Source organism: Piliocolobus tephrosceles, chromosome 9 (genome assembly GCF_002776525.5).
Source record: "Piliocolobus tephrosceles isolate RC106 chromosome 9, ASM277652v3, whole genome shotgun sequence".
Taxonomy (NCBI): Eukaryota; Metazoa; Chordata; class Mammalia; order Primates; family Cercopithecidae; genus Piliocolobus; species Piliocolobus tephrosceles.
The window spans coordinates 29221028-29247905 of record NC_045442.1 but is presented as its reverse complement, the minus strand read 5'-3'; the positions used below and the strand labels follow the sequence as shown (position 1 = coordinate 29247905).

The 26878-nt window shown below is 39.7% G+C and overlaps 1 protein-coding gene across 1 annotated transcript in view; it reads left to right on the top strand.

Annotated features, from left to right (window-relative positions):
* Window positions 1-26878, top strand: part of CFAP58 (cilia and flagella associated protein 58) — a 108720-nt gene that overhangs the window by 19639 nt on the left and 62203 nt on the right. The window contains exons 8-10 of the mRNA XM_023206584.2: window positions 2595-2786; window positions 14737-14898; window positions 15836-15982. Coding sequence (XP_023062352.2) covers window positions 2595-2786; window positions 14737-14898; window positions 15836-15982 — 501 coding nt within the window. The remainder of the gene's footprint in view (window positions 1-2594; window positions 2787-14736; window positions 14899-15835; window positions 15983-26878) is intronic.

Below are 26878 nucleotides of genomic sequence, written 5' to 3'. Positions count from 1 at the left end.
TGAAGATTCTCCATTAAATGTAGGACCCCTCCTTTTTCCTATCCCACTTCCTGAAGATTTTTTCCATTGACAGTCACTTTTAGGAGTTTAACTACAGGGATTTAGGGTAAATTTTCCTGCTCAAGGATTTCTTCCAGGGAGGAAGCAGCCACAGGCCAGGTGTGGATGGTTGGAGGGTTGTGGGGATGGTGGCAGGTTGCTTCTATAATAGTCGTGTGGCTTTCGGCCAAGACAGTTTCATCTCATCAAAGCAGAAACAGTCTGTATTTGTTCATTCTGACTTTCATTATTTCTTTGGGTTTCCCAGAATCGAACAAATATTAACAAAATACACTATACTTTAGCCTAAAATAGACTGTTCAGGGAATCTCAGGAACTGATAGATCTTCACATGCTAATCACTTTTAAAGAAAATCACTGAAGTGGTTTTTTTCTTGGACAATCTTGGAAACTGTTTTTTATTTTATACATTTGTACATATAAACAATAATGTTGGATTTAGATTTTTAAATTTATATTCAACACACATTTAATCCATTTGTATTTTATATGTACTAATAAACAACCAATAGGTTTTCTGCCATGATAAGACATGTAGCACAATAGTAATTTTACATTTATTTGTTGATTTGATTAATGTTCATTCTTCCTTTAGGGCAGGGTATACTTTTGTATTTTTTATTTCCTGGCCTTTGTATTCTTAGTGCCTAGCACAGCACCTGACTCTGCAGATATGCAATGAACTTTAATTGATAATACATTCTTTCCCCATTGACTCAGTTGAAATGCCACCTTCATCCAAAGAATGAGTGACATGGTTTTGAAAGGTAGCAACATGAATATATTTTGATTCTTTTAGTGTCATGTGGAAGTGGCTTTATCTTTTATAGAACAAATGTTTAACCTAATACCTGAAAAAAAAGTTGACCTTTTCTGTTTTCTACATTGTCACCCAATCAACATTTAATAGGCATTTTACCTGATTATTGTCCAGCAGTTTTCAGACCTATCTGTTGTTCTGTGTTGGTTAGAGATTTGAGAAAGAACTCTAAAGTGCCTCATGGAACTCAAGGATACAGCTGGGCCTCAGGAACCCTTGGAAACTGGCCTGGCATTCTTGGGATGAAAGCATCTCTCTCTGCCAGTTGACTTCCTACCGAGTTTTTGCTCCATTCTTCTTTCAATGAAGACTGTCACTGTCTCTCTCTGTTTTCCAGTCCATATGACAAAAAATGACTGTCACCAATAGCTCCCAAGGTTACATCTTCTACTGAGTTGCACAAATCTAAAGGCCCTATTTCAGAAGTCCTGGGGAAGGGTCATTTGATCCATTCAGTTGCAGTTAAAGAGGTGAACCCTTTTGCATGAGCGTGACTGCCAGATTGCACTACTACTCATGCTGTGTTTCAGGGAAACTTGGGCAGCCAACCCAAGATATTTCCTTTTCAGCATCAGAAATCTCCAGTGCAATTTAAAAAAAGCAAAATGTAGGTGCCTGGGTCCTATCCCAGACCAACTGAATCAGAAACTCTGGAGTTGGAACATGAACATCTGCATTTTTTAAAAAACTGGGTTAATTGTTTTTGTTGTGGTTAAATACACACAACACAAAATTTACCATTAGTGACATTTAGTACATTTACAGTGTTGGGCAACTGTCATCACAATCTAGTTCCACAATCTCATCCCCCCAGAAGAAACCCTGCACCTTTTCAGCAGCCAGTGTCTGTCCCCCCTCCTCCCACCCCTGGCAACTACGAATCTGCTTTCAGTTTTTATAGATTTGACTGTCCTGGATATTTATACAAACGGGATCATATACTATGTGAACTTTAGTGTCTGGCATGTTTCATTTAGAACAGTGTTTTCAAAGTTCATCCACTGTCGTAGCATGCATCTGTACTTCATTCCTTTTTATGGCTGAATGCTATTCCACTGTGTGGATATGCTATATTTTGCTTATCTGTTTATCAGTTGATGAACATTTGGGTTGTGTCTATCTTTTGGCTCTTGCGAATTATTTTGCTATGAATACTCATGTACAAGTTTTTGCTTTCATTTGTTTTGAGTATATATTCAGGAGTGAAATTGTTGGCTCACATGTTAATTCTAGGTATCTGCATTTTTATTAAGCTGTTTTTTTATCTTCCTTTGTAATCAAAGCTCAAGTTATATGATTAGGTTCAGTTCTAACCTCACAAGAGAAAGGCAAGAGCTAGATTGGAGGTTAAAGGCATGGACTCTGGGGTGAGCCAGCCATGGATTCAAATCTTTGCTCTGCCACTTCCCCATTGTATGAACTTGTAGGCAAGTAGCTTAACTCTTCAGTCTCAGTTTCCTACCTCTAAAATGGGGCAATATGGGGCCCATTTCTTAGGGACGTTGTGGTTGCTTAGTGTATTTATATGTGTGTTTAAAGTGCCTTGTGCAAAATTAGCATAATAAGCTCTTAATAAGCTGTAGGGAACATGATCATTTTTATTCATCCAAAAGACAAGATATCTAATTATGTTAGATATGAGGCAGAGGGTAAACTTAACCCCAAATCCTCAAACATTATGAGTAATGTGACTGCTTTGTGCCCTTATTTTTAGAACATGCTTAAGGCAGTCAATGCGACCCAGAAGCAGACTGACTTGGTAAAGCTCCATGAACAAGCCAAGAGGAACCTGGAGGAAGAAATCCAGAACTACAAGGATGAGGCTCAGAAGCAGAGAAAGATCATCTTTCATCTGGAAAAGGAGCGTGACCGGTACATCAACCAAGCCAGTGACCTTACGCAAAAGGTAAGCCGCTCAGTGATGTTGTGGGTGGAGCAGAGGCACATTCCTTCCTCGGCATTTCTGATGGTCACAAACTGTTACAAAGAGAATTTATTCAGATTTCTGCTTTTAATTTGTGTGAAGATTTGGTGAGAATGATGTGGACGAAATATAAGCTGTTTCTGAGCTGATCCTGGGCCACATTGTGAAAAGGACAATGTTTACGCTTGTTGCTCTCTCATTTCTACTTTCCAGGGCCCTCTTCCAACTTCTGGTTTCTCCCTCTTCTCTGTTGCCCTGCTGTGCAGCATCCCTGGGCTGGTACCAGGGCTGCCAGCATCATCATCTCTCAACTCTTCAGTCTCCACACCCACCCACCATCTGGCACTGATTTTGTCTCTTCAGAGAAAGGACTCCAACTTGACGTTAGGAGAAAAGCATCTAATTAAATGACCACAAGTTAAGATGTGAGTGACTACTGCATCTACTAGGTGTGTCACAATTTCAAAGAGCATTTTTTTATTCTCAAACGATTGTGAACTCCTGCAATCCCAGCACTTTGGAAGCTGAGGCAGGATGATTGCTTGAGGCTGGGAGGTCACAAGTAGCCTAGGCAACATGTCAAGACCCTGTTTCTACCAAAATATAATAAAATTAAAAAAAAAGGAAAAAAAAAAAAAAAAACTATTGTGAGCTGGGCGCGATGGCTCACATCGGTAATCCCAGCACTCTGGGAGGCCAAGGGGATGGATAGCTTGAGGCCAGGAGTTTGAGACTAGCCTGGACAGCATGGCGAAACCCTGTGTCTACAAAAAATACAAAAATTAGTCGGGTATGGCAGTGTGCTTCTATGGTCCCAACTACTTGGAGAGCTGACGTGGGAGGAACACTTGAGCCTGGGAGGTGGAGGCTACAGTGAGCTGTGGTTGTAGCACTGCACTTCAGCCTGGGTGACAGAGTGAGACCCTGTCTGAAAACAAGGGAACAAACAAACAAAAAAAAAAACCACTGGAGGAAATCCACACATTGGGGAGCTGAGTTCTAGATCTCTGCTTCTTATAAACTGCATAGGAGAGAGAAGGCTCAAGGATATATGTCTCCAAGAATGGCTTCGGAGATTTGGATTTCATTTTAGCCAGCTGTCTTAGTGCATCGCCTGCAGGAAGCATGAGTAGTTACAATAGTACTCTCTTTAATGCATTCATAGATGGCATAGAGCAGTGGTCTATGGAGTGGGAGGCTGGGAAATGGAGAAAAGTTTTAGTTATGAGGCTGATTAGAAAGTTTAGGAGAAAAGGCTCATTTAATCACCTTTTCTCCCCCTAGCAAGATGTGATCTGTTATGCAAGGTAAGCCCTCTCTTCCATCTCCTCGATGAAATTCAGGTTACATTCTGCAGTGCTTATTAATGCTCTTGCATGCTTAAATTTTTTGTTTTTTTGGAGTGAAATGTCAAAGAAGGTGACAAAGGGACAGCCAATATTTGTATTACAGAAATAAAGAAAGTGGGAAACAAGCTTTACTAATAGGAAATCAGCTTCTTTCCACTTAGACTAAATCTGCCATGCAGACGATTTGGGAAGGGCTGCTGGAGAAGCACAGTGCCTTGGCTTTGTCTAGCTCTGCAGGACAGTGATCCCCAATGGATTCTCACACCCCTAATTGGGAGTCATTGGAGCAGAGCATATTTCTTTTCTGACTTAACCATGTAAGAAGTTCCACTGATTGATTTACTGACTCTGAGGACTTGTCAGTTTAGGCCCTGGTATTCTCGAGCTTGGACTCACACGTTAGCTTCTGTATTCACCAGTTTACTACACAAATAACCTTCAAACTTTAGTGGTTCACAGCAATAACGATCTATGTTTTGCTCACATAACTGGCCTTTGCAGGTCAGCTGCATCCCTGCTTTTTGTCCTCTTCTTTCCAGGCTGACTCTGTCAGGATGCCCTGGCCTCTGGACAAAGGGAAAGGGTGGAAACAGTGGACCCTCAGAGTTCTTCTGAGCCTCTGCTGACAAGGGAAGGGCACAGATCCTACACACTCATATTCCACTGGGCAACCAAGTCACAGGGCTGTGCCAGGCATCCTGGGCCGGAGTGTGGTCCTCCTTAGGGAGGGGCCCTGCAGGGTGAGGTAGCAAATGTATTTGAACATATAATGTGATCTGTTGCAGCCTCCAGTTTCTTCTTCCTGATAAGCAATTTCTCTCCATTCCCAGGTGCCATCACACCGCCATCAGAGCTAACTCTTAAAAATTCCAGTGTGATTTTATTATAACTCTGGATATAAACCTCTGTCACCTCTCCCTGGGGCAGGGCTTCCTAACATTTTTCACATCACAGCATATGTAAAAAATTACATGTTGATACGGTTTAGCTCTGTGTCTCCACCCAAATCTCATCTTGAATTGTAATCCCCATGTGTCGAGGGAGGGAGGTAATTGGATCATGGAGGAGTTTTCCCCAAGCTGTGCTCATGATGGTGAGTGAGTTCTCATGCGAACTGTTGGTTTTATAAGTGTCTAGAAGTTCCTTCTTCATTCTTCCTTTTCCTGGTGACTTGTGAAGAAGACGCCTGCTTCCCCTTCCACCATGATTGTGAGTTTCCTGAGGCTTCCCCAGCCAGCAGAACTGAGAGTCAATTAAACCTCTTTTCTTTATGTTTACCCAGTCACAGGGAAGTTCTTTGTAGTAGTTTGAAAATGGACTAATACACATGTCAGTGGCACATGGGAATAAGGAGATGAGGCTATTTGGGGCTGAAGGAACCAATCCAGGGATGCCAGCTGCCCAGGTCCCACCTGGCCATCCTGTGGGTAGAGTAAAATCAGTGTTTTAGCACACATCTGAAACCCATGCAAGGCACAGCAGTTGGGATACTGGATACTCTGCATTAATGGAATAGAGTCCAAGCTCTTTGTTCTCTGTGGAAAGTTCTGTCCTTTCTCTGCATGGCACATTCCTATTCACCCTTCAAGACCTAACTCAAATGCTCAGGTCAAGCTTCTTCTGATTTCTTATGGGCAGAGCTTGTCACTGTACTTTATGGATTTGTTAATGTCTCTGGAAAGACGATTATCAATCTATAGTGTAATTATTTATTTGCATATTTGCTTTATCCACTTTATAGTGAGCTTTTGGGGGAAAGGACTTTATTTCATTCATTTCTTTATTTCTAGCATCCTGGCACATGAGAGACACCAAAAAAGTATTTGTTAAACAAATGGATAGATGATAAGCGGTAAAAAGAATGCTACCACTGATTTTAATATAGGATTGTATATTTTTCTTGGCTTCCTCGTAAAAGAGAGATTCAGATACCAAGTTTTGTTGTTAACTGTTTTTCACAAGTTCTGATATGTAACCACACATAATGTCTTACCTAAATAATTTGAACACAAGTTCTTAAAATACTACTTATCACCTACAATTTTTCTGTCTCTTGCTAACCCCTGACAGTATATATCAGTTGCTACGCAACTTGTGCATCTCTGTACTTCTTAAGAATATGTATGTCTCTTTGTCCCCTTCTCATATTTCTTTCTTTCTTTACTGTCCAACACACACACACACACGCACACACACCCTCATTCTCACAAACAAAAAGCTCCTTTATGTGCATTCTGTTTGTAGGGTATTGAGAAATAATATCAAAGGCTGGGGAAGATGTCATGAAACTGACATTTTCATCTACTTCTAAAGTGAGTATACATTGTTCCAAGTTTATCTTCCAAGTTTATCTATCTTTTATGCAGGATTTTCCTTTTTAAGAAAAACTGAATCTAATGAAAAATAAGAAATGGAGAGATTTATATGAAAGAATATTTTTCAAAACATAATTTATAATAATGAGAACTAGGAATCAGCCCCCAAAAAGGTTAAATAAATCATGCTACATTTATTTGACATGGTATTATGTAGCTGTTAAAATCATGTGTTTGCAAATTATTTTTAAAGATGGGAACATGTTTCTAATATGAATCTGAGAAAGATGACGTAAAATTATTTGTAGAGTTTGTCTCCAGTTTTTTCTGTGTGCATGCAAAAGAATTGGAGACATACGTAATTTGGCCCCTCCAATATCACTAAAGAATATTAGAAATTGGGAGGTGGACTGGGACTTGGCATGTCACTGTGTTTCCAGCTGTAGATTTGAAAGTGGATCTGCCACCACCCTAGGGTACTAAGAGTTGGGGAAAGGTAAACCCCTTCACCTTAGTGGCATTGTTCTTAGGTTGCGGTAAATCCTGGCTTGCTCAAGAATGAATAAAGAAAAAAGCAGCCTAATGGAGCCTTGGGAAAACATGCCTGAGAACGAGAGAAAGAGAATGGCTTCTAGGATCCCCAGGCTAAAGGTCTGGCTCTGAAAATTCTTCTGTGGCAAGATCTTTAGGTTGAACCCTTTGAAATCGTCTTTTTTTGGTAAATAAGAAACAATTGACTATCAGCAATTTCATAAGGTTCTTAACCTAATAGAAAAAAATGCAGAGAAAAGGTTTGGCTTCCTTCAAAGAGTGTAAATATGTAAAACCTGGTGCCAAGTTTCCACCTGTGGGAGGAACAGTCTTTGTTTAGCAAAATACCTTGATATTTGCCTTGGTTTGAAAGGTGAGGCTCCATGAACCAGAGCGAAACACAGTCATCTGAGAAAAGTAACAGGAAGTGGGAAAGGAGGAGTGGGTGGTGAGCAGGAAATGGGGAGAAGATGGGGAAGAATGGGAGAGGAGGACACACAGCATCAGCATCAAGGCAGTAGGCTGGGCGCTGCTGGAAGTGAGGAGTTCCCAGAGACAGGAATGATGGAGGAACTGCAGAAAACAGTGATGTCCAATATTTGATTTTAAGTTCCTCAAACCTCTGGTGACAAATCTACTACATCAATCCTACAGTTGTGATTGCACTTTGGGGGCACAGGCGTGGGGTGGTGAGGATGTGAAGTGACACATCCCGGAAAAAGGACAGTATGTGCAAGAGACAAGATGCGCCCGAGAATCCAGAAGGCTATGGCAACAGCAAACCGGAGCTACAGCAAGTAGAAGAAATGCAATTCCTCCAAGAATTCTTGGAGATATTAGAGGATTTGGGGGCTTCCCAGCACACAGAATGGAAAGTCTAGACTTGTTGTTGTTGTAAAGGACAAGGTGACCCCAGTAGGATACAGGACTATCACCTGAGTTATAAATCCAACATGGCGTTACCTCTAGGGAAAAGCAAAGATGAAATAAAAAGAAAGAGTTGGACAAAATAAGGATCAATTGTATAAAAACTAAAAAAAAAAAAAAAAGGCAGATTTAAAATCCACACCAAAGTTAGTAAAGAACAGAATTGATGTTGTGGAAAATGGAATCAGGCCAGGTGTGGTGGCTTGTGCCTGTAATCTTAGCACTTTGGGAGGCTGAGGCAGGAGGATCCTTTGAGGCCAGGCTGGGCAACATGGGAGACCCGGTCTCTACAAAAATGATCATAGAGAAGATAAGAGAGAAGAGGACAGAGAATAGAAACCAGCCTACAGAGAGTTTGTTTCTGATTATGGAAATGAGCCCCTAGTCAAGGATGTAGTGGGAAAATATTTTCTGGAGATGAAGAAAGAATTGCACAGGCTGACCATGTTCCAGGCAAAATCAGTGACAGGAGACTCTCCATAGACTTGCCCAAGAGGAAAGTCCTTTTGTGTGTGTGTGTTTCATCTACAATAATGAAAAGTTCTCTGTGAGAATTTAGGCAAGAGGAAAAAACAGATAGATGCCTAGTTACCCTTTTTTGTTTTAACAGGAAAATGAGTGGAAGGAACCATATTAACATATTAATAGTGGTTATCTTTGGGTTATAAGGATACAAATTGTTTTAATTTGCTCCTTTTTTGCCTTTTTTTTTTTTTTTTTGTATTTTTTAAGCTATTCTAAAATGGATAGGCTGGGCATGGTGGCTCATGCCTGTAATTCCAGCACTTTGGGAGACCAAGGTGGGTGGATCACTTGAGGTCAGGAGTTCAAGTCCAGCCTGGCCAACATGGTGAAATCCCGTTTCTATTTAAAATACAAAAATTAGCTGGGTGTGGTGGTAGACACCTGTAACCCCTGCTACTTGGGAGGCTAAGGCAGGAGAATCGCTTGAACCTAGGAGGTGAGGTTGCAGTAAGCTGAGATTGTGCCATTGCACTCCAGCCTGGGTGACAAGAGTGAAACGCCACCTTAAAAAAATAAAAAATAAATAAAAATAAGAAAAAGTAAAATGGATATGTATTACTTTAGTATCTTGATTTGAAAAAGAAATAAACAATATTAGTAACCTTGCCTTTCCTTCAGGGACCAAATAAAATTCCAACTTTCCCAAGAAGGTTTATTAAAAGTAGTGTCTAATTCCTCTGTACTTGGTTCCCCTCTGGCCTGTGTGCACATAACTGTTTTTTGCATATGTCTGCCTCATTCTAAACACTGGCTTCTTGGGGGCAAGTCTTATTCAATTTTGAGTTCTTCATATTACTTATTTACTAAGTAAATACTTAAATATTTTTTGAACTAAGAATGAATGGAAAGCTTAATTGGACATCTGAGTTAACTAGTCAGAGGCTGACTTTTAAGTATCTGTATCAAGTTATTTTCTAATAATATATTTACTTATGACTATGAGTCTGCCCTTCCTTTAAATTCATGTGAAACATGTTACCACGATGGACGATTTTATCTGAATTATCATTGGCATTTTTAGCTGTGAGTGACTTCCAGGCCTGATCTCCTCTTCCTTCTGAGCAGCAAAACAGAATCAACATTTGCCAACAACATTTGCCTTCTTGTTCTTTCTTGCTTAGAGAAAGAAAAGTGAACTCAAACATGCTGAACTCCTACATTATATTGTATTCATTTAACTTGGCATTTGCCAGTGAGAAAGAAGATCCCCTTTTGTGCCTGAACTGGATGACTCAGAATCCCAAACCTTTTCCTATGTGTTTGTCTCTGTCAACACTTGCAATAATAATAGTGCATGATAAATAGCCACAACATCTCAATAGGATACAAAAACAAGCACTTATTTCTTATTCACACACCTGCAGTTGATAGAGGTTCAGGTGACCTAACCTGGGCTTGCCTGGACTTGGTTCTGGGATGTAGGTTGGGCTCAGTTCTGGACCACATGTTTCTTATCCTCCATGTACATGTTCTTCTCATGGGGAAAGGAAGGAGAACAAGAGACAAAGTCACACATACAAGCACATTTCGTATCTCTCTACTTGTCTAATATTCTGACCTCCCATTGGCTATAGCGAGTCACATGGCCAAGGCTAACATCAGCAGCAAGGGAAATGCACTTCTCTCTTTAGGTTGTGGGACAAGGGGAGAGAGTGAACATTTGTTAAACCATAAGATAACCTACCCCAGGATTGTAGCACTTTTTATCCTCATGATTTTCCTTTGCTGCACTCTAAATTTTACTATTCAGATGAATTGAGAGGCATGAGAAACGGCAGGCATGGTAAGTTGTGGTCTACCATATTTCCTGCTTTCTGAACTTTTGCATGTTCTAGGTAAAACCATTCCTAGTAAATTATTAAATCTGCTGAACTTTTTTCCCATGATGCACTTACCTCATTTTAGGATCTCCCACCTTTTTCATTTCAAATATTAAACTTCTGGCAGTCACCTCCCAGACATTTGATATGCCAAAAAACATTCTTTTGCAACAAATCCCTAACGACAAATTTCCTAGCTCTTTGTTCGTTTGCCTATAACAGTGTCAAGCAAAGCTCTTCAGGACAGAGGTTCCAGGAAATGAATAATGATGTGCTTTCAAGGACTTAATGCAAGCAAAGAAACCAAAAATTGATTAAGGAAATATTGTCCACTAGATAGGTATCTTCATAATGAAATAAAGCTACTATTTCTTTGATGTTAATTTGAATTTTATACAGAGCCTCTGTAATTGAGTAGAACCCTGGAGAGAGGAATCAAAGGAACACAAATTATAAGCTTTTTGTGTCATAATAAAACAAGCATACTTCGTGTCATTACTTTTTGTGCAGAACAGGATTTGATTCGGAGGAAAATCAAATTAACTTTTTAAAGCACTAGTATTATGTAACATGACATAATGTAAACTATCATAATAACCTGTTAACATTTATTAAATGATTAAATTATTATATGCTAAGTACTTACATGATGGCACAGGTGTATATTCTCTCACTTAAATCCTCATAATAGCCCTGTGAGATAGATATTATTATATCCCACATTCATAATATAATATGTTATAAAAATGAATCAAAGCCATATGCCTCTCTAAATTCGAGATAGAGGGTAAAATAACAAAGCAAGAAAAATAGGGAAGACTCAACATTTCACTGGCCGGGGCACGCAGTTGTTTTCTATTTTTGCAGAGTGAATTTTTCAGTTTCATTATGAAGGTAAAAGCATTGTCAGCATTCAGACCATTGACATCAAGTCAGAAAAACTTATTTGAGAAGTTTATTGTACTGATATTTCATCAAATGTACGTTAAGGGGTTCCAAATGCAATGACCTACTTTCTAATCCCACTTTGGTCTATATGATGTTTTGGCTATGCTGCAGTTTTCCTGTACGTGTTATTGATTTCTATCTCACTCTTATTTCTATTGGCAGGTTGTTTTAACAGAAAAAGAAAAGGTAGGAGTAGGTTATAAACTGAGACTGTACTTCTGTCATGCCCTGTAAGCATTTTCGGGACTCCTCTGAAGCCTAGGAGTGCCAGGAGCTCTAATTCACTGGCTGTAATAAAACTTTCTATATTTGGATGTGATTTATCTCATGAGTTGGTTTGAGGTATCTCAAAGTGTATATTAATTAAGCTCCAGCCCCACAGCTGGCAGCCTGTGTCTCGGATACACCACTTCTAACAGGGGCAGCTTGCTGACAAGAGGTTTAGCTACACTTAACACCCATATACTTTATGAATTTTCAGGATTTGAACTTCTGCATGACTTTGGCCTGAATGATTTCCATAAAAATAAACCGAGTCCCAACACTTAGAAATACATTGCTTGTAAATTGTCTTTTCCCTTAGTTTCAATATTTGTGAATCCCTTTTATCTTCTTGGTGTCCTGATGGGTTCTTATTACCCGGGCTTCAAGAATCCAGAAGCAAGTTTGTGACTTTTGTGCACTGTTGTGTGCAGAAAGATGGACCATGCTAGTTGGATGCTCAAAAAAGAGACGTCCCTGGCTACCTCCTTTCTCTGTGACATTATTCTGCCTGTGCAAAGAATTATTCTTGTTCTAACATCTCTCAAAGTAACAGAACAAACTATTTTTTTCCTTTCTCTAACGTGCTGCTTGATATTCTGAATGCTGATGATGCTGTTCAAAGTATTTTCAATCTATTAAGCATTAACCTTTCAGTCTTAGGTTCTCCCATAACACTTGGTGCATATCTCAGTTTACTGGTTATATCCATTCCTTGATTATCCATTCTATGGTGAAGTCACTCCCTACAAGTGAACTTGAGGGTAGGGAATGTGTCTTATTCTTCTTTCTATCACACATGCTTTTACAGTGCATGCCATAGATAGGTAGGTCCTCAGTACCTGTTCATTAAGTGAATGAATAAATGGGGGAGTGAATGAATGAGTGAACAGAAATGTACTCAATTCACTTTATGAAACTAGCAGAAACCTTGAGTTTAAAAATGACCTGAAAAGAAAGATATAGGCCTAGATCACTTGGGAAATCACATGCAGAATCCTAAATGAAATTCCAGGAAACCAAATTCAACAGTACATTAAAAGAATCATCCAATATGACCAAAAAGGGTTTATCCGGAAGCTGCAAGGATAGTTTTCTATTAAGAAAGCTATTGCTGGTGGTGTGGAAATGTAAAGTGTTACAGCCATTTTGGAAAGCAATCTAGCAATATCTATTAAAGTTGAAAATATGTGTATCTTTTGAGCCAGCTATTCCACCCCTGGGAATCCATCCACAGAAATAAAAGCACAAGTACATGAGAATACACATACAAAAATGTTTCTTGTAGGATGGTTCAGAGTGGCAAAAACGTGGAAACAAAGTTAATGCCCATCAGTGGAGAAGGATTAAATTATGATGGCACACCCACGCTATAGGATATTATGCAACCTGTAAAAAGAATGAATTAGAGTGATGATTTCTACAAGGTGTTATTTGATGATAAAAAGCAAAATGCATAAGAGTAGTTATAAGATCCCATTTGGTTAAAAAATAAAAACAAACCCCAAAAAGCAAAACAGAAAACAAACAAATCTATGTAGTTGTCTATTTACTCATTGAATAACTTTGTAAATATTACTTATTTTGATCTGTTTCCTTCTTTGTAAAATTGGGGGCAATAACAGTACACATCTTAGAGGATTTTTGAGAGATTAAAGGAGCTAATACATGTAAAATGTCAGGTACACAGAAAGTAACTGATGAATATTAGCTCTTATTGTTAGGTTGTAGACCTGAATAGAATATGCAGCAGAATCCAATGAAAAATATGGAAGAATACATAGTAGATTGTTAACCTATTTTGTTTCGTGTAGAAGAGAGGCTGATGTTGAAGGGAGAAAGAAAGTTCAAGTAAATAAGGAAAATAAATGTATATTTCACATTTATGAATTTATTTTAAATTGTGGCACATGGAACTATATTATAAATAAATTGAAAAATCTGTTACTAGGTTTATCAAATCAATTGACCCAATAAGAAAGAATAATACAAAATTATATACATTGAAAGACATTTACTAAAATTCAATCCCATCCCTCCTTAAGCACCTGTAAAAAAATTTTGAAAGGTGCTTATTTAAATATGTAAAGGATAAATATTTAAAATAATAGCCATCATTAACTCTGACGGGGAAAGAATAGAACCGGGCTTCTCATTTACATATTTTCTGGGATGGTAATTCTGCAAGTGGAAAAAAATGGATTCTTGTAAGTGCAATACTTCGGGAACATGTTGCTCACAAGCAGCCCACACCTGAGTCACGGTGAATTTCACTTCCTCAGAGACATGGGCCCAGAGACATGGCCCTATTTCTTCATGTGTGTCCCCTTTTCCTCCATGCTCTGTCACATTGCTCTGTGTCTTCCCATTGCAACCATTAATTAAGGGAACACCAAGAAACACAGCGAAATTTTCTTAAGAATTTTCTCTTTATGTGCTCTAGCTTGTTATTTACATTGTAGTTTCCTTGATTTAATCAGATTTCTTCGTGAACATTTTTCTTCTTAAGAACTTTTTAAAGAAGTTTATCTTTAAAAAGTCAATTTCTGTGGACATTGCAGCGGAGAGTCATGATGACGTCATTGCTACTGTGTGCATGGCTTGTTGAGAGGTATTGACTCATGGTGGAATTTCAGGTATTGGTTTTTCATACTTGCAAAAATGGGGCAGTAGTTCTTGCATCCCATCTTTTTTTGTGGAAGTATTTTGTGCACAAAAGAATACATTTTTACAGAGTCCTTTTCAGTTCCCCTGATGGAGTGAGTTTGACATTGGCAAGATAGTGTTATGATTGCTATCAAAGTTCAAAGACCGGTTTTCTTTCTCATGCTTAACTTTATAAGCAGCCAGTGTGGCCAAACAGCTAGGTTATCTCTTATCTTTCTTAGTGCTTTGTGTTAAGATCCGTTTAAGCCTGTGACTATTTTTTTTTTTCCCCCTTTTTCGGGGTTAGGGTGGTCAGGAGAGGTTTTCAGAATTGAAAGAATTTCTTCTCTTTTTTTTCTTTCTTGTGATCACAAAATAACTGTGTTAAGCCTTTATACTTAAGCACAACTCTAGTATAGATAAAATGTATGTTTGCCCCTAATCAGTTGGGCTGAATTTCTGTGTCGTACTGCAGTGATTATAGCCACTGTCAAATTTCTGATTACTGGCATCTCTATCAGCCACCTGTAGATAAAAAACTCCATTTGTCCTGAACCGATAAGCACAGGTGGGCTATTTAACCATTTTCATATACTTCTTTCTCCTCCAGGTCCTTATGAACATGGAAGACATAAAAGTTCGTGAAACGCAGATTTTTGACTACAGGAAAAAAATAGCTGAATCAGAGATTAAATTAAAACAGCAACAGAACCTGTATGAAGCTGTGAGATCAGACAGGAATCTGTGCAGCAAAAATCTGGTTGAGGCTCAGGTAAATAATATATTTATGTCCTTACATTTTGATTTATTTTCACCCTGCATTTAAAACAGTTTCTGTTACCCTAATGGCAGAATTTAGAATAGATTAAAAAAAAAACATCTCATGGAATTTGCCTGAAAAGAAGACCAATTTACACAAAACTATCAGGTTATTTGAAATGGAAATGACACATCTTAATAGGATGTGGAGATCATGGTTCTACTTATAATTATTATGTAGAATTACTGTTCTTGTCTTTCTACTTTTTTTTTTTTTTTGAGGCATAGTCTCATTCTGTCACCCAGGCTGGAGTTAAGTGACATGATCTCAGCTCACTGAAACCTCCGCCTCCCGGGTTCAAGTGATTCTCCTGCCTTGGCCTTCCAAGTAGCTGGAATTACAGGCGCATACCACCATGCCTGGCTAATTTTTGTATTTTTAGTAGAGACAGGGTTTTCACCATGTTGGCCAGGCTGGTCTCGAACTCCTGACCTCAAGCAATCCACCTGCCTTGGCCTCCCAAAGTGCTGGGAATACAGGCATGAGCCACTGTGCCCGGTTCTCTTTCTAATTTTTAAAACTGCCAATAGCTACCATGACTCAGAGGGCAGCAGCATACTCTTGTGAATTCCAGAGCTTCGCTTCAAAATCTTTTAGTTATATGTTTGTTGTGCTTCCAATTCCTTTCATAAAAGGAGGAATAAGGTGTGTGTGTGATGTTCATTATGCATATTTTGTGTGTATCTCATGAGAATATTTTGAGAGTTAATACTATAAAGTACTTTGAGGTCGATGGGCACTAGAGACAAAGGAATAGCCCAGTTGTAATTGATCAAGAGACCATTATTTTGAGAGAGCGTCCCTTAAGAGCTCTTAAATATATATTGAACTTCCATAGGGACGATGATGTCTAATTCACTTTCAAACATTTCTCCTTTCATTTTGTTAGGATGAAATAACAGAAATGAAGAGAAAGTTAAAGATTACGACCCATCAGGTAGATCAGCTGAAAGAAGAAATCTCTGTCAAAGAGTCTGCAATTGTGAAGCTGCACCTGGAACAGCAGCGAATAGAAAAGGAAAAGGAAACATTGAAGGTACTGACCTCATAGTAAAAGCAAAGGACCAATAGTTCATCATCCTACCTAGGCAACCTCCAGTCTCACTGAAGGTAGCGAGGGGCAGGGAGTACAACCACGTCTGCCTGTGGTCACTGTTGCTAGTTATCCAAACCAAGCAAACATGGCACCAGGAGGATGAGCTTTACCATCTCTTGTTCAGGGCTCCTTACAGGTAGTGTTGCTAGGTAGAATGGGGGAAGGGAGTAGTGGAGATGCACACACACCCCTTTCATTTATGCAGGCTATCATACATCAGTGGGAGAGAACCTAGCAGGTCGGCAGTGCCAAGAAGTCCTTGAACTTGCATGCCCGCTACGATCCCTCTGCATTCACAACCAAGTCCAACCATTGTGCTCACACTCAACCCTCCCAAACTCCTCCCTGGGCCTTCTATAAGGTGGTGCTTTATACCTCTGTTTTTTACTTTGTGTGCCTGTGACTTTTCTATCTGCAGTCTTATCAATTGGGTGATAGAGCTCTGTTCTTACTTGGTTTACCCTTGACCAGGTTTGTAGTTCACTTTACCTCTGTGGGTCTAAGAACTTTGCAGCTACCCTTCCAGGGATCATCTCTGTCTCCATATATCTTACTAAGACATACTCTTTAAAATCTACTAATTTAGAATATTCTATGTCTACTAACATAAGGACCCTTTCCAAGAATACAAAGCAAATAATTATGCCATTTTAAATCCTCTAACCAAATATGTTTTACTATACACTTCACTAAACTTAATGTCTTTTTCTTTTTCCTATCCAATCCAATAGATTTCCCTTCCAATCCTTTTGACCAAGGATTAAAAAAGAAACTTCTAAGAAAATAATGACAGTTTTGTTATGAAAATATATGTGCAGAATGCTCATGGGTTCTTAAGAGCCACTTGCAGAAACTGTTTACAACAAATTAGAGACTGGGTACCTTGGTTTCTGCACATATTAGCTTTCAAAGATAGTCACTGTCTTGAAAATGTGTATCTAGTGTTGGCAGGTTCAATGCCATATTTCCTAGATTCTAAGATACCATAGATTGAAATAGGCGCTGTCAATTTAATAATGAATTTTGTCAAGTTAATGATAGGTTTTCATGGAAATAGAACTGCTACATTAAATTAACTTAAAGCTCGTTTTGTTTGAGAAGATTAAACTGTAACAAAAGTGAATGTACAAAAAAGGATATTGTAACTGATATATTTACCTGTCTCAGACATTCATCTCCCCCACTCTATCTTATGATAGAAAAAGAATAGAAGATTCTGCATTCAATGTTTTTTATGTATAAAGAAATATACATGTATTTTCTAAAATTGGAAAATGTTCTGCACTTTGCCTTTGTACTTCTTGTTTGAAACCAGAGTTTTATAGAAAACAGTTTGTTCCACTGTGGAGCTTGTGGTGGAATAGAGTTTATTTATTGCTGAATGAATTGGAAGAAACTAATATTTTTTTCCCAAATTTTCTTTCTTTTTTTTTTTTTATTATACTTTAAGTTCTAGGGTATATGTGCACAATGTGCAGGTTTGTTACATATGTATACTTGTGCCATGTTGGTGTGCTGCACCCATCAACTCGTCAGCACCCATCAACTTGTCATTTACATCAGGTATAACTCCCAATGCCATCCCTCCCCCCACCTCCCTATAATAGGCCCCGGTGTGTGATGTTCCCCTTCCCAAGTCCAAGTGATGTCGTTGTTCAATTCCCAACTATGAGTGAGAACATGCAGTGTTTGGTTTTCTGTTCTTGCAATAGTTTGCTGAGAATGATAGTTTCTAGATGCATCCATGTCCCTACAAAGGACATGAACTCATCCTTTTTTATGGCTGCATAGTATTCCATGGTGTATATGTGCCACATTTTCTTAATCCAGTCTGTCACTGATGGACATTCGGGTTGATTCCAAGTCTTTGCTATTGTGAATAGTGCTGCAATAAACATACGTGTGCATGTGTCTTTATGGCAGCATGCTTTATAATCCTTTGGGTATATATCCAGTAATGGGATAGCTGGGTCAAATGGTACTTCTAGTTCTAGATCCTTGAGGAATCGCCATACTAGTTTTCCACAATGGTTGAACTAGTTTACAATCCCACCAACAGTGTAAAAGTGTTCCTATTTCTCCACATCCTCTCCAGCACCTGTTGTTTGCTGACTTTTTAATGATTGCCATTCTAACTAGTGTGAGATGGTATCTCATTGTGGTTTTTATTTGCATTTCTCTGATGGCCAGTGATGAACATTTTTTCATGTGTCTGTTGGCTGTATGCATGTCTTCTTTTGAGAAATGTCTGTTCATATCCGTTGCCCACTTTTTGATGGGGTTGTTTGTTTTTTTCTTATAAATTTGTTTGAGTTCTTTGTAGGTTCTGGATATTAGCCCTTTGTCAGATGAGTAGATTGCAAAAATTTTCTCCCATTCTGTAGGTTGCCTGTTCACTCTGATGGTAGTTTCTTTTGCTGTGCAGAAGCTCTTTAGTTTAATTAGATCCCATTTGTCAATTTTGGCTTTTGTTGCCGTTGCTTTTGGTGTTTTAGACATGAAGTCCTTGCCCATGCCTATGTCCTAAATGGTATTACCTAGGTTTTCTTCTAGGGTTTTTATGGTATTAGGTCTAACATTTAAGTCTCTAATCCATCTTGAATTAATTTTCATATAAGGAGTAAGGAAAGGATCCAGTTTCAGCTTTCTACTTATGGCTAGCCAATTTTCCCAGCACCATTTATTAAATAGGGAATCCTTTCCCCGTTCCTTGTTTTTGTCAGATTTGTCAAAGATCAGATGGCTGTAGATGTGTGGTATTATTTCTGAGGACTCTGTTCTGTTCCATTGGTCTATATCTCTGTTTTGGTACCAGTACCATGCTGTTTTGGTTATTGTAGCCTTGTAGTATAGTTTGAAGTCAGGTAGCATGATGCCTCCAGCTTTGTTCTTTTGGCTTAGGATTGTCTTGGCAATGCAGGCTCTTTTTTGGTTCCATATGAACTTTAAAACAGTTTTTTCCAATTCTGTGTAAAAAGTCATTGGTAGCTTGATGGGGGTGGCATTGAATCTATAAATTACCATGGGCAGTATGGCCATTTTCACAATATTGATTCTTCCTATCCATGAGCATGGAATGTTCTTCCATTCGTTTGTGTCCTCTTTTATTTCACTGAGCAGTGGTTTGTAGTTCTCCTTGAAGAGGTCCTTTACATCCCTTGTAAGTTGGATTCCTAGGTATTTTATTCTCTTTGAAGCAATTGTGAATGGAAGTTCATTCATGATTTGGCTCTCTGTTTGTCTGTTACTGGTGTATAAGAATGCTTGTGATTTTTGCACATTGATTTTGTATCCTGAGACTTTGCTGAAGTTGCTTATCAGCTTAAGGAGATTTTGGGCTGAAATGATGGGGTTTTCTAAATATACAATCATGTCATCTGCAAACAGGGACAATTTGACTTCTTCTTTTCCTAACTGAATACCCTTGATTTCTTTCTCTTGCCTGATTGCCCTAGCCAGAACTTCCAACACTATGTTGAATAGGAGTGGTGAGAGAGGGCATCCCTGTCTTGTGCCAGTTTTCAAAGGGAATGCTTCCAGTTTTTCCCATTCAGTATGATATTGGCTGTGGGTCTGTAAGTAGCTCTTATTATATTGAGATATGTTCCATCAATACCGAATTTATTGAGAGTTTTTAGCATGAAGGGCTGTTGAATTTTTTCAAAGGCCTTTTCTGCATCTATTGAGATAATCATGTGGTTTTTGTCTTTGGTTCTGTTTATATGCTGGGTTACGTTTATTGATTTGTGTGTGTTGAACCAGCCTTGCATCCCAGTGATGAAGCCCACTTGATCATGGTGGATAAGCTTTTTGATGTGCTGCTAGATTTGGTTTGCCAGTATTTTATTGAGGATTTTTGCATTGATGTTCATCAGGGGTATTGGTCTAAAATTCTCTTTTTTTGTTGTGTCTCTGCCAGGCTTTGGTATCAGGATGATGTTGGCCTCATAAAATGAGTTAGGGAGGATTCCCTCTTTTTCTATTGATTTGAATAGTTTCAGAAGTAATGGTACCAGCTCCTCCTTGTACCTCTGGTAGAATTCAGCTGTGAATCTGTCTGGTCCTGGACTTTTATTGGTTGATAGGCTATTAATTATTGCCTCAATTTCAGAGCCTGTTATTAGTCTATTCAGGGATTCAACTTCTTCCTGGTTTAGTCTTGGGAGAGTGTAAGTTTCCAGGAAATTATCCATTTCTTCTAGATTTTCTAGTTGATTTGCGTAGAGGTGTTTATAGTATTCTCTGATGGTAGTTTGTATTTCTGTGGGGTCGGTGGTGATATCCCCTTTATCATTTTTTATTGCATGTATTAGATTCTTCTCTCTTTTCTTCTTTATTAGTCTTGTTAGTGGTCTATCAATTTTGTTGATCTTTTCAAAAAACCAGCTCCTGGATTCATTGATGTTTTGGAGGATTTTTTGTGTCTCTATCTCCTTCAGTTCTGCTCTGATCTTAGTTATTTCTTGTCTTCTGCTAGCTTTTGAATGTGTTTGCTCTTGCTTCTCTAGTTCTTTTGTGATGTTAGAGTGTCCCTTTTGGATCTTTCTAGCTTTCTCTTGTGGGCATTTAGTGCTATAAATTTCCCTCTACACACTGCTTTAAATGTGTCCCAGAGATTCTGGTATGTTGTATCTTTGTTCTCATTGGTTTCAAAGAACCTCTTTATTTCTGCCTTCATTTCGTTATGTACCCAGTAGTCATTCAGGAGCAGGTTGTTCAGTTTCCATGTAGTCGAGCAGTTTTGATTGAGTTTCTTAGTCCTGAGTTCTAGTTTGATTGCACTGTGGTCTGAGAGACAGTTTGTTATAATTTCTGTTCTTGTACATTTGCTGAGGAGTGCTTTACTTCCAATTATGTGGTCAATTTTGGAATAAATGTGATGTGGTGCTGAGAATAATGTATATTCTGTTGATTTGGGGTGGAGAGTTCTGTAGATGTCTATTAGGTCCCCTTGGTGCAGAGTTGAGTTCAATTCCTGGATATCCTTGTTAACTTTCTGTCTCGTTGATCTGTCTAATGTTGACAGTGGGGTGTTGAAGTCTCCCATTATTATTGTATGGGAGTCTAAGTCTCTTTGTAAGTCTCTAAGGACTCGCTTTATGAATCTGGGTGCTCCTGTATTGGGTGCATATATATTTAGGATAGTTAGCTCTTCCTGTTGAATTGATCCCTTTACCATTATGTAATGGCCTTCTTTGTCTCTTTTGATCTTTGATGGTTTAAAATCTGTTTTATCAGAGACTAGGATTGCAACCCCTGCTTTTTTTTGTTCTCCATTTGCTTGGTAGATCTTCCTCCATCCCTTTATTTTGAGCCTATGTGTGTCTCTGCATGTCAGATGGGTCTCCTGAATACAGCAAACTGATGGGTCTTGACTCTATCCAATTTGCCAGTCTGTGTCTTTTAATTGGACCATTTAGTCCATTTACATTTAAGGTTAATATTGTTATGTGTGAACTTGATCCTGTCATTGTGATATTAGCTGGTTATCTTGCTCGTTAGTTGATGCAGTTTCTTCCTAGCATTGATGGTCTTTACATTTTGGCATGCTTTTGCAATGGCTGGTGCTGGTTGTTTCTTTCCATGTTTAGTGCTTCCTTCAGGGTCTCTTGTAGGGCAGGCCTGGTGGTGACAAAATCTCTTAAGCATTTACTTGTCTGTAAAGGATTTTATTTCTCCTTCACTTATGAAACTTTGTTTGGCTGGATATGAAAATCTGGGTTGAAAATTCTTTTCTTTAAGAATGTTGAATATTGGCCCCCACTCTCTTCTGGCTTGGAGAGTTTCTACTGAGAGATCTGCTGTTAGTCTGATGGGCTTCCCTTTGTGGGTAACCCGACTTTTCTCTCTGGCTGCCCTTAACATTTTTTCCTTCATTTCAACTTTGGTGAATCTGACAATTACGTGTCTTGGAGTTGCTCTTCTCGAGGAGTATCTTTGTGGCATTCTCTGTATTTCCTGAATTTGAATGTTGGCCTGCCCTACTAGGTTGGGGAAGTTCTCCTGGATGATATCCTCAAGAGTGTTTTCCAACTTGGTTCCATTTTCCCCCTCACTTTCAGGCACCCCAATCAGACGTAGATTTGGTCTTTTCACATAATCCCATACTTACTGAAGGCTTTGTTCATTTCTTTTTCCTCTTTTTTCTTTAGACTTCTCTTCTCACTTCATTTCATTCATTTGATCCTCAATCACTGATACTCTTTCTTCCAGTTGATCGAGTTGGTTACTGAAGCTTGTGCATTTGTCACGTATTTCTTGTGTCATGGTTTTTATCTATGTCAGTTTGTTTATGGCCTTCTCTAAATTGATTATTCTAGTTATCCATTCTTCCATTCTTTTTTCAAGATTTTTAGTTTCTTTGCGCTGGGTACGTAATTCCTCTTTTAGCTCTGAGAAGTTTGATGGACTGAAGCCTTCTCTCAACTCGTCAAAGTCATTCTTTGTCCAGCTTTGATCTGTTGCTGCCGATGAGCTGCGTTCCTTTGGAGGGGGAGATGTGCTCTTATTTTTTAAATTTCCAGGTTTTCTGCCCTGCTTTTTCCCCATCTTTGTGGTTTTATCTGCCTTTGGTCTTTGATGATGGTGACGTACTGATGGGGTTTTGGTGTGAGTGTCCTTTCTGTTTGTTAGTTTTCCTTCTAACAGTCAGGACCCTCAGCTGTAGGTCTGTTGGAGATTGCTTGAGGTCCACTCCAGACCCTGTTTGCCTGAGTATCAGCAGTGGAGGCTGCAGAAGATAGAATATTGCTGAACAGTGAGTGATCCTGTCTGATTGTTGCTCTGGAAGCTTCGTCTCAGGGGTGTGCCCCGCCGTGTGTGGTGTGGGGTGTCGGTCTGCACCTAGTGGGGAATGTCTCCCAGTTAGGCTGCTCAGGGGTCAGGGACCCACTTGAACAGGCAGTCTGTCCGTTCTCAGATCTCAGCCTCCATGTTGGGAGATCCACTGCTCTCTTCAAAGCTGTCAGACAGGGTCATTTGCATCTGCAGAGCTTTCTGCTACTTTTTGTTTAGCTGTGTGCTGTCCCCAGAGGTGGAGTCTACAGAGACAGGCAGGCATCCTTGAGCTGCTGTGGGCTCCACCCAGTTCGAGCTTCCCAGCGGCTTTGTTTACCTACTTAAGCCTCAGCAATGGCGGGCGCCCCTTCCCCAGCCTCACTGCTGCCTTGCAGTTAGATCGCAGACTGCTGTGCTAGCAATGAGGGAGGCTCCGTGGGCGTGGGACCCTCCCAGCCAGGTGTGGGATATAATCTCCTGGTGTGCTGTTTGCTAAGACCCTTGGTAAAGCGCAGTATTGGGGTGGGAGTTACCCGATTTTCCAGGTGTTGTGTGTCTCAGTTCCCCTGGCTAGGAAAAGGGATTCCCTTCCCCCTTGCACTTCCCAGGTGAGGTGATGCCTCACCCTGCTTCAGGTCTCGCTGGTCGGGCTTCACCAGCTGACCAGCACCAGTTGTCCAGCACTCCCCGTGAGATGAACCCAGTACCTCAGTTGAAACTGCAGAAATCACCCATCTTCTGTGTCGCTTGCACTGGGAGCTGGAGACTGGAGCTGTTCCTATTCGGCCATCTTGCTCTGGGACCTCAAGAAACTTATTTTAAACATTGCTTCACCCATGAGCGTTATGGACTGTGTTAGCAAGGCTCAGTGTAATCCATTTGGTGCATCATCTCTTTCCCTTTAAAGGATGGCATTAGGTCTCATCTCTTACTTTCCCTGTAATACTCTATTCAAAAGATTAATTATTACCCCATAATGGGGTCCAAGTTGGAACTAATGTCATTCTACAAAATCCTGCTTTAGAACAAATGTCCTATACAAAGTATCAATTATTCCTAATTCCTCAGAGTTTGACTTTAGCTAATATTTGTTTCATTTATGGCCTCTGCCATCAGGTGTCTACACATAAAGCTCCAAAGAAACATCATAATAAAATAAAATACAGGGCAATAGAGTCCTATATTGTTTGGACCTGGGCCAGCAGATTTGGCAGCTGGTGAACATGAAGGATGATTAAAAGGCTTCTGCTCCAGAGACTGCTCCAAATGGGGAATCCCAGGTCTGGATGGCTTTGGGTCATCAATTATAGGAAGATGATTGCTTTGGACTTACTGTGGAACTAGGATGCTGTTTCTCCCCGCATTTCCCGTGAAGGCAAGAATGAGGAGCAAAGACAGAGGCCTCCCTGATTAATTATTTGAGGCTATCCAAGGGTGACTTGCAATGGTGCTCCGACTGGATAATTTTGGCCTATCATTAAGCCCGTTTGACATTCTCTAGAAAAATACGACAGCTCAAATGTTGAGTTTTAGCCTCTTGACTTTTTTAGCCTAAGAATGAATCACATTTCACACAGGTCCCTGGATTTCATGCATCTAAAGTCTGCCATCCAAAACCCTGAGGGAAAGGGCAGATTTTCTAGTAACTTTGCTCCAGGAGACATTTATCTTATTATTGCGAGTTGTACAAAGCTACGTGGGTACATAATCCCTCCCAGAGGGGCAAGCCCTCGCCTGCTAGGTAGCCTGTGAGATACCCTTGGACAGGACAACCAATTTACGACTTTTCCAAGCTGATAGGCAAACGACTATCTTTAGTAGGTCATCCTCATCTTCATTCATCCCCTTCAGCAGACAAATCTTATCCTTCCATGTTTCTTTTACTTTTTCTGTTGCTACTAGCCTCCACTGATGCCTGAGGATCCTGTACGCTATCAGCACATTATGGTTATGACAGGATGTCAATAGTTCTCTGTAGACGTTGCTGTGTCTGCATTCATCTGCCCATTGTGTCCCAGGCTTGTTTCATCAGCACTGAAGGAGCCATCTCATTTGGAGTGTCTGCCTTCCAGTCCTAACAAGCCCCTGCTTCTGTCTTGTCTCTTTCCAATCATCCCACATGTATCTGACAGCACTTTGATTCTTGGTGAATAATTCATCAGCAGATTCTCTGTGTCCAGAGCTCAGCACCACATTAGGGCCTGGCTTCAGGGCACCATATTCTTTTACTTAGTGGACTCTGTAGCTCACCATGGGTGGGGAGCTGTCATCCATGTGAGACAGAGAGAGAGAGAGAGCCTAATTATTCTCATGGCTAGAAGACTTCAGGTGGTACTATTTGCTTTGCTAGATTTAAATAGATAATTTCTATGAAACTCATGTTGAGATCATGTATGAATGGGAGAAATTCTACAAGTATGACTCTTGAGATATGATTTATGCCCATAGCCAAATCTGGTTACAGATAATCCATAATGCCTATTGCAAAATTGTATAATCGTGGAAGTGGTGAGTAGAGGCTGTGTCCTGCCATCTCGTTACAACTTCATACCACCAGTAACACTTGGATAGGTGCAGAAACCTCAGGTCCCACCTAGGGCGTTGTTTGATGAGCTTTTGAATGCGTAGTGGTTGTTGCCATCCTTCCTGAGTGAGATGGCTCAGATTTATAACTGCTAAATGCATTAGACCCAAGGTATTTTGTTGATGTTAACATTTGCTGCCAACATCTAATGACACATCTTGTTTACAGCCCATACATTTATGACATAAAGAGACCACTCAGAATGTTGATATATTATGAAAAAAGTACGAAGCAATGCCAAATGCACGAGTGGTTTTACATTTCAGACAGATACTTTTACACACTGTTGATTGCATTTTAATATAACAGGAGTTTCATTTTGTTCTGCTGATGGATTCTGATCAGCTCTTGGCACTTAAGAACAGGGAAGTGAATGTTGCACATCTGGGAAAATAAAAGTTTTATTAAAGAAAGCATGAGCAAAACAGGTATTTTATTGCTGTTTTTGCTGTCACCTTAAATGATTATAGAAACAGAAAGGCTGGTTCTTTGCTCTCTTTCCTAACAGATAATCCCCCCAAATGGTAAATACTAGATGAGATCTTTTCTCAATAAGTATTTCCTTTTGTTTATCCCTAGACCAAAACATGTTTCATGAAATGAACAAACAAAATGTCATAAAAGAAACCCTTGGTTTTATAGTAGCTGGTTGCATTCAGTTTGTGACATTACACATCTGTTACGAGGTACACAGTGTCTTTTACTGTTTAGATAAGTCTGAGGTGTAGAATTAATGACTTCTGGTTTTCATGGGGCAGGGACAGACCGTAACTAAAGCTGGGTTGGTTCAAAGGCACTTTAAAGTATGAGGTTTCCATCATCTGGGTGTCATTTCTAGGTAGGCGGGGGTCCAAATACTTACTTGAAGGAAAAAATTATTACTCTTTTACTGACATTTGCCAACTTGCAAGCCATTGACAAGTTGAAACCTTAATATTATCTTGTCATCTCCCTTGTGATTCCAGCATGAGGGAAAGCAGAACTCTTCCTCCTCATTTGCTTCTTCTTGTTCTGACCTGGTCTGTGATATCCCTTATCCATCCCAGTTGGGCATGGAACCTCTCAAATGCATATTCTTCTTTCCTGTAACATACGTAACTTTGGTTCCCCCACTGCATGCCCTACATAGTGCCTGGCACACAAGGCCTTTCCCTGTCTGCCTTAGCTGTTTGTGAGCCTTGCCTCCAGCTATTCCCTACCTGGCTCTCTAATTCAGCCATATTGGCTGTTTCACTATTTGGTGAACACACCAGGTACTTTATAGTTTGCATGCCTTTGTTCTCACAAGCCTGACTGCTGAATGCCCTGCTCTCACAACACATACCCCTCCATGTTGGCAATATCTGTCAACTGCCAGTGACCTGACTGGTTCTTCCCTCTAAACCCCAGGCAGAAATATAAACACCTTTATGTGTACACCCATGTCCTTTTCACATAGATAGATAGCATTTTCACACTGTTGTTGGTTATTCATC